This window comes from Oncorhynchus mykiss, chromosome 26 (genome assembly GCF_013265735.2).
Source record: "Oncorhynchus mykiss isolate Arlee chromosome 26, USDA_OmykA_1.1, whole genome shotgun sequence".
In the NCBI taxonomy this organism is placed as follows: Eukaryota; Metazoa; Chordata; class Actinopteri; order Salmoniformes; family Salmonidae; genus Oncorhynchus; species Oncorhynchus mykiss.
Window position 1 is genome coordinate 15,956,862 of NC_048590.1, and position 12,625 is coordinate 15,969,486.

General features: G+C 46.1%; 1 protein-coding gene across 13 annotated transcripts in view; it reads right to left on the reverse strand.

Moving 5' to 3' along the window:
* nav2a (neuron navigator 2a) overlaps window positions 1–12,625 on the reverse strand; it is a 310,069-nt gene that overhangs the window by 55,902 nt on the left and 241,542 nt on the right. For 11 of the 13 annotated variants that reach the window (XM_036963588.1, XM_036963590.1, XM_036963587.1 and 8 more), the window contains 3 exons: window positions 2,441–3,674; window positions 1,632–1,741; window positions 1,077–1,185 (listed from right to left, as the gene is read on the reverse strand). In XM_036963588.1, the coding sequence (XP_036819483.1) occupies window positions 1,077–1,185; window positions 1,632–1,741; window positions 2,441–3,674 (1,453 nt within the window). The remainder of the gene's footprint in view (window positions 1–1,076; window positions 1,186–1,631; window positions 1,742–2,440; window positions 3,675–12,625) is intronic. The other 2 variants (XM_036963584.1, XM_036963580.1) reach the window with 1 other exon arrangement.

A 12,625-nucleotide genomic window follows, 5' to 3' on the forward strand; every position in this document is an offset into this window, starting at 1 on the left:
GAATGCGTCTCCTTCCTCCTTCCTTCCTTGGGAAATTGCTCCCAAGAATGTACCAGAATGTGGAGGTCTGAAATTATTCTTCTGAGCTCTTGGTTGATTTATTGATTTTTTCCCATGATGTCAAGCAAAGAGGCACTGAGTTTGAAGGTAGGCCTTGAAATACATCCACAGGTACACCTCCAATTGACTCAAATTATGTCCATTAGCCTATCAGAAGCTTCTAAAACCATGACATAATTTTCTGTAACTTTCCAAGCTGTTTAAAGCCACAGTTAACTTAGTGTAGGTAAACTTCTGACCCACTAGAATTGTGATAGTGAATTATAAGTGAAAAAATCTGTCTGTAAGCAATTGTTGGAAAAATTACTTGTGTCATGCACAAAGTAGATGTCCTAACCGACTTGCCAAAACTATAGTTTGTAGACAAGAAATTTGTGCAGTGGTTGAAAAACAAGTTTTAATGACTCCAACCTAAATTCTGGGGCAGAACTGAAAAAGCATGTGCGAGCAAGGAGGCATACAAACCTGACTCAGTTACACCAGCTCTGTCAGGAGGAATGGGACAAAATCACCCAACTTATTGTGGGAAGCTTGTGGAAGGCTACCCGAACCGTTTGACCCAAGTTAAACAATTTAAAGGCCATGCTACCAAATACTAATTCAGTGTATGTAAACTTCTGACCCACTGAGAATGTGATGACAGAAATAAAAGCTGAAATAAATCATTCTCTCTACTATTATTCTGACATTTCACATTCTTAAAATAAAAGTGGTGATCCTAACTGACCTAAGACAGGGAATTTTTACTTAAATGTCAGGAATTGTGTAAAACTGAGTTTAAATGTATTTGGCTAAGGTGCATGTAAACTTCTGACTTCAACTGTATGTATATGGATATATATATATTTAACCCCAAAATATATGGGGGATGGGAAATGATGCAGACAATTAGACTGATGGAAGCAACAAACAGAATGAAGAACTGAATCTGCAATATGGAGTCTGTTTGGATACTGGACTGGACACATGTTCTGGATCTGTCCATTCTCATTGCAGAGGAGGGGGGGGGTTCTTACCTGTGTGAGATCTGAGTCCCCCGTAGACTGGACATAGTCTCTTCCAGGTTCTGGCGCAAATCTGCAATGTTTTTAACAGTCCGCAGCCGCCGTGTCTCTGGATCTTCTGCTGTACAGAACAAACATGGTGACTGAGCAAATAGGCACTAGTGGTGCGCGGGTCAACTGTTTGTTCACCCGCCCGCAACTGCTAATAACCCATCAGCAACCGCCAGACAATATGTTATAAAGTGAAAATCTGAGGCCCACACCCGACCCTAAACCGGCTAATATAGAAAATGCGCCGTAGGCTACAGTCAGAGTCAAACTCCGACGTCCTTTTTTGCCCGCATGGCTCGACTTTGACTTGTTCCTCCCCATTCCCAAAAACATTTGGCAAATGGTGTGTAGGCTATTTGGTGCCGGTACATAGGCTTACACGCTAATGCCAGATAGCCTAAAATAATGAAAGGAAAACGCTCAACGTAGCCTATAGATATAAATTGCACACGAATGATAAAAATTCCATAAATGTAAGGTATTGTTTTATCTTTATTGAACTAGTCGATGGCCCACCTGAAAGGTCCTCAATGGATGGCTGGCTGGTTTTAAAGGGGACGTTTTCTCCGCCCATTCCTCCTGACCCTGCCTCTGTCGCCATGATACCGTCCACGTCCGTTTGTGACCTAGATGATAACAAAGTGTCAAAGGTCAAAAGGAATATCTGGACCGGCTAATGACAGGAGAGGAAGTTCCTAAGTGGTGAGTGTAAGGGTAAGGCAGTGGGGGAGGGGGGGGGGTATTCATACAGGGGAGGATCAGAGGCAGGGTTGGGGAGTAACAGATTACATGTATTCCGTTACATGTAGGGGATTACAAAAAAAACCAGTGGACAGCCAGTGAGATATGCGCCCTTGCAACAGCAGCACAGCGCAGATCCCAGCCGATGGAATAGAAGTGGAGCTTTAATTGCTCAATCTAATTGATAATGATAAAGAAAAGATCCATAGGCCTAATGGACACTTGTTAAAACCTGCACACTGTTGATAGACTTAAAGGGGCAATCTGTAGTTGGGGGGGGGTGGATAACTAGAGGTGGTTAGAATGGCTCCATTCAGTGGCTCCACCCATATCACACTGGGACTGAGATACAGTGGTCTGGGGTGGGGTGAGCATACAAACACACAGTGGGAAAGTGACTCTAGGGGAAATTCCTAGCAAACAGCTTGCAGATGCCCACTAATGATCAGTGACTAATGACTTAGGATCCTTTCAAACTTTCTCAGGATACTATGACAGGTTCACAAAGGCTTGGTCGGGCAGACACATCATGACAAATGCTACAGTTGACAGTTTTGTCAGTCCAGAGTATGTGCCTCACTCACCTGTACATGAAGGGTGCTACGGTGGCTGTATTGGGGTGGCTGTGGTGCTGCTGGGGCTGAGGTAGCTGGACGCTGACCGTGTTGCAGGCTGTGCTCTGTGTGGCGCCACCACTTCCACCTTCCACCACCGGGGCGGCGCTGTTGCCCTGTTGTGAGGCCTTGCCCTCTGTGGAAGCCAGACTAGAGGTGGAGCTAGAGTGTCTGCTGTCCCTGTCCTTGTCCAGGTGTCCACGGTGCAGGACCAGACCCCCCCCTAACCGCATGCTCCGGGGACGTTCCCCACACTCCTTCCCCCCTGCCGAGGGGGCCTTCCCCCCTACCCCTGAGGTTTTACCCCCTGGCTTTGGTATGCCGCTGTGTGCAGGGACAGAACTCTCCTTCTTGGCCACTTTGCTCCCTTTGGGTATGAAACTGGCGATTTTAGAAGTCCTCTTATTGGAAGAGGGTTCCGTTTCCATTGCGACAGTTGTAGTCGCTTCCTCCTTAGGCTCCTCCCCCCTGAGTTCCATCCTCTCTGTGGTGGAGATGTGTTTCCCTGCCTCTTTCCCTCTTTCCTTCTCCTTCCCCCTCTCCTTCTCTTTCTCCTTCTCCAGTCCTTTCACTGAGCTCTTTTTAGTGGTAAGAGCTCTACTGAATGTGCGCTGAGCGATTCCCCTCAGTGCGATCTTGGGGCTGCTGGTTGTTGTGGCGACGGTAGGGACATGGGTTGGGGCCACACCGTGGGTCGTCCCGTTACCGGTCCCGTTGACGCCGGGACGGGCGTTCCCCTCCGCCTCCTCCAGGGAGTCGGTGTTGGACCCTGCTTCTGCCCTCTCCACTCCACCAGCCCCGAGCTGCCGGGCGGGGGCACCGCAGTCCGCCTGAGCCCCCTGAGTGCTGGAGGACGAGGACTTAGATCCACTTTTGCTGTTAAACAGCTTGAGCTTCTCCAGCATAGACTTCTGTTGGATGACTTTAGGGGGGGGCTCGGTGGACGAGGAGGCCTTAGAGGAGGCATCCTTCTCCTGCTTGACAGAGAGCATGGCTGAGGAGGTGGTGTGCTTGGAGCTCACAGACTTACTCCTCCAGGGCTTGCTGCTGGAGTTGGGGTGGGGGATGGCCGAGGAGGAGGAGGAGGCTGGAGGGACGGGAGCCGAGGTAGAGGCGCTGTTGGCGGAAGTGCAGACGGCCGCTGGGGACGACGGAGCATGCTCAGTCATTACCGGAGTCTGTGAAGTCATGCCCTCCGAGGGTTCTGTGAGGAAGAGGAGGAAGAGGAAAAGGAGAGGATGAAGAGGTGGAAGGGATGAAGAAAAGGAGGAAGTGAGAAGAGGATAACCGAGAAGAGAATAGGAGTGAGAGGGGATTCGGAGATGAGAGGAGTGAAGAAGATGAAGAGGAGGAAGAGAAGGGGGAAAGCAGGAGTGGGAGAGAGGATAAGGAGAGAAATAAGAGATGGTTAGACAGATCAATCTTCACAGACCCCACACTAACTGTCCATATAAGGTCCTGCACTGTGGAAAGCTCAGGTTAGCCTGTGTTGACACAGTCAAACCCTGTCATGACTTAACGCCAGCGAACCCACGACACTCTGCAAACTATTAGAGACCTTGGACAATAACAATGTGAGTGCCCATCATAAACTATTTATAAAAACAATGAGGGAAAGTGCTTTAAAGTTAGGCCAAGGAATTTGAGCTGAGATACAACACTGCCACTGACGCCCCCTGGGAGGTCTGGATTGATGCTGGTCATTATCTTCCAATTCACAGAAAGACTTGCTCCACTCCAAGGCTGTATTCTGAAGTACTGTGGAAACGAGCTAGCTAAAATACAAAAACACAAAATATTTTCGTTCATTTGACTATTTTGTCTAAATTAAGGTTTTTACAGAAGACACACAACAGTCTGTCACTGTTACAGAGCACACGAAAACCAATAAAGCACTTAAAAAGAAAAAGTTTATACTGTTACCCCTCTAAATCAATAATGTTTGACTTACCAATAACAGTCACAATCAAATCCAAAACCCACGTAGACACAGAACTCATAAAGTAGCTAAGATATTCTTCCTCAAGAGGCTAATACTGTACAGTACAAGAATAGAGTGTAGTTATTGTTGCGTGCCTGTAGAGACTCCCAGTGCCTACTTACTGCTAGCGTTACCTTGAACACTCAAAGCCAAACTGACAAACTGCCCTTGTGGCCACTCCCATGCCCAACCCATTAGCCAGCCAGTACAGCAGACGGACACAGCAAATCAGGAGCTACTATCCTGCTGCACAAATACTTTCGCAAACACTGTCAATTAAGTAATGATCTCAAATTGAAGCCATTGCAATTCATTTTCAATGCAAGCTTCGTAAAAAAAAAGGTGTTATCTAGAACCTAAAAGGGTTCTTCGGCTGTCCCCATAGGAGAACCTATTGAAGAACCCTTTTTGGTTGCAGGTAGAACCCTTTTCGATCCAGGTAGAACCCTTTTCGGTTCCAAGTAGAATGCGTTTCTACAGAGGGTTCTACAAGGAACCCAAAACGGTTCTACCTGGAACCAATAAGGGTTCCCCCTGGAACCAAAAACGGTTATCCTATGGGGACAGCCGAAGAACCCTACTTACAGTGCAGTTTGCAACCCTTTTTTCAGTATGCCGCATTAACATGACTCTAAACACTGAACTTTATTGTGGTAACTCCTTAAACAACTAATTTAATATTCACACATTTGGGCCTTGGTAAGGAAGTATTTACTAGGAATATTAAACACTCCACATCTTTATGCCACATCCCATTTCCACCACATTTATTCCTGTGTTTTTTTTAAGCACCTTTCATGCCCTAATTGCTTTTCATGCCACTGTCGTTTCTCCCCAGTTCAGTATTTATTGTGTGCGCATTGAAAAAAATGTGCCCATTAGGAAGTGATTAGGGCCCAATTAGCCATGCTAGCGGAAAGTGGGTCAGGTTGCTAATAGCTGGCTTCCTATTGGAGGAGGGCCTGAATGAGAGAGAGGAGGACCAGCAGGAATTACAGAAGAGGTAAAGAGAGAGAGAGAGAGAGAGAGAGAGAGAGAGAGAGAGAGAGAGAGAGAGAGAGAGAGAGAGAGAGAGAGAGAGAGAGAGAGAGAGAGAGAGAGAGAGAGAGAGAGAGAGAGAGAGAGAGAGAGAGAGAGAGAGAGAGAGAGACAGACAGACAGACAGACAGACAGACAGATAATGAGAAAGAGAAAGAGAAGAGAGGGATTCAGACTCACTGAGAATGGGATGTGGGAAAAGGGGAACTTTGAGAAGCTGACATCATGCCAACAGAGCGGCCTGTGACCCAGAGGGAGAATAGGGGGTGAAACCAGCTGGGGTTTTGGTTCAGAAGTGGACATTGTGTTGGCTTGGACACTGGACACAAGAGAGACACAGAGCATGTCCGGGGCTGACCCAGAACCAGATGACCACATAAGATACCCCAGTTTGAATGAAAAGGAGATCCACATTTCACATCCTGGGTCAGATGTGAAATTGCTATGAACCCCTTGGCCCATGGTTGTCAATAAAGTTGTACTGAATTGAATCCCCTTATTTTATCACACAATTGCCTGTTTTGGACACACAATTGCCTATATTGATACACGATGTATCAATATACGTAAACACTCACACCTGAGCCACAGACCTGCATTCTTTCTCCCTCTCTCTAACCAAAAGAGTTCACTGTGTGGCACTTTCGTCTCGTCCAATATCCCAAACACATGGACTGCTGACATCACACTCATAAGAGGTCGTAGACCACCTGACCTGGCTAAGATCACTGTGAGAAAGTTCACTACCTTGGGACAAAAATATAATTCCACCAACGCACACACACATTTTTGTGCCTCTATATGACTTGTGCAATCTCGTAGTTTACACAAGACACATGTTTTAGTGTTTAAATCTTAATTACTCAATTAGTGCAGTCAATTAGTAGTCTGAAATCTGAGTCTAACAGACAGAGAGGCCCTCAGGACTTAACCACAGACCACCAGTGAAATTCCTGCCATAACCCAACTCTGTCTCACACACACACACACACTCTCCAACTCTAGTCTACACAGCCTCTTTCATACCAAAAACCTGTGTTGAACAATGGATTAAACCAAAATCTCATCTACAGTGCATTCGGAAAGTATTCAGACCCCTTGACTTTTTCCACATTTTGTTAAGTTACAGCCATATTCTAAAATTGATTAAAGTGTATTCTTCCCTCATCAATCTGCACACAATACTCCTTAACGACAAAGCAAAAACAAGTATCTATACATTTTTGTAAATGTGTAAAAAAAAATAAAACGGAAATATCACATTCACATAAGTATTCAGACCCTTTACTCAGTACTTCGTTGAAGCACTTTGGCTGCGATTACAGCCTCCAATCTTTCTGGGTTTGACATTACAAGCTTGGCACACCTGTATTTGTGGAGTTTCTCCAATTCTTCTCTGCAGATCCTCTCAAGCTCTGTCATGTTGGATGAAGAGCGTCGCTGCAGTTTTTTTCAGGTCTCTCCAGAGATGTTTGATTGGGTTCAAGTCTGGGCTCTGGTTGGGCTACGCAAGGATTTTCAAAGACTTGTTTGTTCAGCAAAGCCACTCCTGCATTGTCTTGGCTGTGTGCTTAGGGTCGCTGTCCTGTTGGAAGGTGAACCTTTGCCCCAGTCAGAGGTCCTGAGCGCTCTGTTTTCATCAAGAATCTCTCTGCACTCTGCTCCGTTCATCTTTCCCTTGATCCTGTCTAGTCTCCCATTCCCTGCCGCTGTAAAACATCCCCAAAGCATGATGCTGCCACCACCATGCTTCATCATAGGGGTGGTGCTAGGTTTCCTTCAGACGTGACGCTTGGCATTCAGGATAAAGAGTTCAATCTTGGTTTCATCAGACCAGAGAATAGTGTTTCTCATGGTCTGAGTCCTTTAGGAGCCTTTTATCAAACTCCAAGCGGTTGTCATGTGCCTTTTACTGAGGAGTGGCTTCCGTCTGGCCACTCTATCATAAAGGCCTGATTTGTGGAGTGCTGGAAGGTTCTCCCATCTTCACAGAGGAACTCTAGAGCTCTGTCAGAGTGACCATCAGGTTCTTGGTTACATCCTTGACCAAGGACCTTCTGCCCCGATTGCCTCAGTTTGGCAGGGCGGCCACCTCTAAGAAGAGTTTTAGTGGTTTCATTCATCCATTTAAGAATGATGGAGGCCACTGTGTTATTGGGGACCTTCAATGCTGAAGAAATGTGTTGGTACCCTTCCCCAGATCTGTGCCTCGACACAATCCTGTCTCGGAGCTCCACAGACAATTCCTTCGACCTCATGGCTTGGTTTTTGCTGACATGCACTGTCAACTGTGGGACATTACATAAGACAGGCGTGTGCCTTTCCAAGTCATGTCCTATCAATTGAATTGACCATAGGTGGACTCCAATCAAGTTGTAGAAACATCTCAAGGATGATCAATGGAAACATGATGCACCTGAACTCTATTTCGAGTCTCATGGCAAAGGGTCTGAATACTTATGTAAATAAGGTATCTGTTTTTTACTTTTAATACCTTTTCAGAAATGTCTAAAAACCTGTTTTCACTTTGCCATTATGGGACGTTGTGTGTGGATTGATGAGTAAAAAAGAAATGTAATCCATGTTAGAATAAACCTGTAATGTAACAAAATGTGGAAAAGGATAAGGGGTCTGAAATGTGGAAACACCTTCAAATCAGTGAATTACTCTATTTCAGCCACACCTGTTGCTGACAGGTGTATAAAATAGAGCACACAGCCATGCAATCTCTATACACAAACATTGGCAGTAGAATGGCTCGTACTGAAGAACGTCATGGGATACCACCTTTCCAACAAGTCAGTTCGTCAAATTTCTGCCCTGCTTGAGCTGCCTTGGCCAACTGTAGGTGATGTTATTGGGAAGAGGAAACATGTAGGCGAAACAATGACACACAAGCTCACAGAACGGGACCACCGAGTGCTGAAGCAGGTAGAGCTTTCCTCGTTTGCAACACTCCCTACCGAGTTCCAAACTGCCTCTGGAAGCAACATCAGCACAACAACTGTTCATAGGGAGCTTCATGAAATGGGTTTCCATGCCCAAGCAGCCGCACACAAGCTTAAGATCACCATGAGCAAAGCCAAGTGTCGGCTGGAGTGGTGTAAAGCTCGACGTCATTGGACTCTGGAGCAGTGGAAATATTTGCTGGAGTGATGAATCCCGCTCCACCATCTGGCAGTCCAAAGGAAAAATCTGCATTTGGTGGAAGCCAAGAGAATGCTACCTGCCCGAATGCATAGTGCAAAATGTAAAGTTTGGTGGAGGAGGAATAATGGCCTGAGGCTGCTTTTCATTGTTCGGGCTAGGCTAGGCTAGGCTCCTTAGTTCCAGTGAAAATAAATCTTAACTTTACAGCATACAATGACATTCTAGACAATTCTTTGCTTCCTAATTTGTGGCAACAGTCTGGGGAAGTTTGGGGAAGCACGACAATGCCCCTGTGCACAAAGCGAGGACCATACAGAAATGGTTTGTCTTGATCGGTGTGGAAGGATTTGACTGGCCTGCACAGAGCCCTGACCTCAACCCCATCGAACACCTTTGGGAACACCGACTGCGAGCCAGGCATAATCGCCACATCAGTGCCCGACCTCACTAATGCTCTTGTGGCTGAATGGAAGGAAGTCCCCGCAGCAACGTTCCAACATCTAGTGGAAAGCCTTCAAAGACGAGTGGCTGTTATAGCAGCAAAGCGGGGACCAACTCCTTATTAATGCCCATGATTCTGGAATGAGATGTTCTATAATCTATAATCTTTCTATAATCTCTCGGGTCCCCCTCTATTTCTGACTCTCTGCCTCTCCCCTTTCTCTCTATCAACTTTCTCTCTCTGGGATTGGGTCCTACCCTGAGCTGCCCTCTGTCCTGATAACATCACTGGCTTCTGGGATATCCGCCCAGCACAGTGGACATAGAGTCCTTCTCATGGATCATCACGCCTGTGTGTGTGTGTGTGTTCCACTGTGTCTGTGTTACTGTCTATATGTGCCAGTACCAAGTGTACAATACAAGCGTCCTCAACGTATGTGTGTGTGTGTGTGTGTGTGTGTGTCTGTGTTCCACTGTGTCTGTGTTACTGTCTATATGTGCCAGTACCAAGTGTACAATACAAGCGTCCTCAACATATGTGTGTGTGTATGTGCATGCATGTGTCAGAGACATGCTTGTTCAGCACAGCCCCTTCAAAAAGGCCCATGGTTTCCCCCCCGGCGTTTTAATCTCGTCACAAACTAAACCGGGAGGCAAACATGGTGGAGCCCGCAACGCCGCCACGCACACACACAAAAACAAGCTTAGATGCATTAGAGGGGCTAGCGTCGTCTGACACTGTTTAGCCCTCTCGACCGTTTCACGGTCAAAATACTAAGTTAGACTTGTCAGTCAGTTGTGACCTGGGCATTCTCTGCCTATAGAATATACAGTGCCTTTGGAAAGTATTCAGACCACTTGATTTATTCTAAAATGTATTAAATAAATAAAAATCCATAGGCAATCTACACACAATACACCATAATGACAAGGCGAAAACAATCAATTCAATTGATTGGACATGATTTGGAAAGGCACACAACTGTCTATACAAGGTCCCACAGTTGACAAAGCAAAAACCAAGCCATGAGGTCAAAGGAATTGTCCGTAGAGCAAGAAGCCACTACTCAGTAAAAGGCACATGACAGCCCACTTGGAGTTTGCCAAAAGGCACCTAAGGCCTCACAAACCATGAGAAACAAGATTCTCTGGTCTGATGAAACCAAGATTGAATTCTTTGGCCTGAATGCCAAGCGTCACATCTGGAGGAAATCTGGCACAATCCCCAAGATGAAGCATGGTGGTGGCAGCATCATGCTGTGGGGATGTTCTTCAGCAGCAGGGACTGGGAGACTAGTCAGGATCGAGATAAAGATGAACGGAGCAAAGTACAGAGAGATCCTTGATGAAAACCTGCTCCGGCCTCCTGGGTGGCGCAGTGGTCTAAGGCTAGCCACCAGAGATTCTGGGTTCGAGCACAGGCTCTGCCGCAGCCGGCTGTGACCGGGAGGCCCATGGGGCGGCGCACAATTGGCCCAGCGTTGTCCGGGTTAGGGAGGGTTTGGCCGGCAGGGATATCCTTGTCTCATCGCTCACTAGTGACTCCTGTGGCAGGCCGGGCACAGTGCACGCTGACCAGGTCGCTAGGTGTACGGTGTTTCCTCCGACACATTGGTGCGGCTGGCTTCAGGGTTGGATGTGCGTTGTGTCAAGAAGCAGTGCGGCTAGGTTGGGTTGTGTTTCGGGGGACGCATGGGTCTCTACCTTCGCCCCTCCCAAGTCCGTACGGGAGTTGCAGCGATGAGACAAGACAGTAGACACTAGCAATTGGATACCACGAAATTGGGGAGAAAAAGGGGTATAAAAGAAAAATAACCTGCTCCAGAGCACTCAGGACCTCAGACTGGGGGACAATGACCCTAGGCACACAGCCAAGACAATGCAGAAGTGGCTTCGGGACAAGTCTCTGAATTTCCTTGAGTGGCCCAGCCAGAGCCCGGACTTGAACCCGATCAAACATCTCTGCAGCAACGCTCCCCATCCAACCTGACAGAGCTTGAGAGGATCTGCAGAGAAGAATGGGAGAAACTCCCCAAATACAGGTGTGCCAAGCTTCATACCCAAGAAAAGTCGAGGCTGTAATCGCTGCCAAAGGTCCTTCAACAAAGTACTGAGTAAAAGGTCTGAATACTTACACCACTGTTCAAAAGTTTGGGGTCACACAAAGCACATGACAAGTTTCAGAAGAGAGTCATTTGTTTCTGCCCATTTTGAGCCTGTATTCAAACCCACAAATGCTGATGCTCCAGACACTCAACTTGTCTAAAGAAGGCCAGTTTTATTGCTTCTTTAAATCAGCACAACAGTTTTCAGCTGTGCTAACATAATTGCAAAATGGTTTTCTAATGATCAATTAGTCTATTAAAAATGATAAACTTGGATTAGCTAACACAACGTGCCATTGGAACACAGGAGTGATGGATGCTGATAATGGGCCTCTGTATGCCTACTGTATGTAGATATACCCGTACAAATCAGCCGTTTCCAGCTCCAATAGTAATTTACAACACTAACACCGATCAAGTTGATGTTATTTTAAAAGGACCATTTTTGGGGGGGCTTTTTTTTCAAAAAACAAGGACATGGGGTATTGTGTGTAGATAGATTGGGGGGAGGAGGGACAATTTCATCAATTTTAGAATAAGCCTGTAACCTAACAAAATGTGGAAAAAGTCAAGGTGTCTGAATACATTCCGTAGGCACGGTATAGAGATAAATAAAGCCTAAACATAAAACCATGACACTGAGTCTATGGGGAAAGAGCAGCATCATACTTATAGACACTGTATACAGTTTAGAATGACACACAGGCTAAACATACGATTATGAATGTGTCCAGATTCAGGAAGAGCCTTTTTTTTAAGCAACATACAGTATGACACTTATTTAAATAGCTTAAAATATATTGCCAGGACTGCCCACAGAGCAATCGTGTTTTAGCTATACACAGATGTCTCGCCAGAAGTACCCTATAAATAAATAATTACCACTGAAAGTTACTTGTTTTTTGTTGTTGTTGCTTATATGTTCAATTAGCAAGTTTCATCTGATTTCATTTAATATAGATGACTTGTATTAAGGAGAACAATATGCCATTTGTTTAAACTGCTTACTCATATTCCCAAGTTCAGATAACACACACACACACACACACACACACACACACACACACACACACACACACACACACACACACACACACACACACACACACACACACACACACACACACACACACACACACACACACACACACACACACACACACACACACACACACACACACACACACACACACACACACCTCACTCATTGTGCCCTTGTGAGTGAGTGGGACAGCCAGTCTTTGTTTGGAGTGAACCTTTTAAAGTTCCTCCACATGAATGGAGTCAAACAGAGAGGCTACAGCTCATCAACTGGCCATTCATTCAGCACTGTCCACACATGCACGCACGCACGCACGCACGCACACACACCACACTCTCTCTCAATTACATTTAAAGGGCTTCATTGGCATGGGAAACATATGTTTACAACGCCAAAGC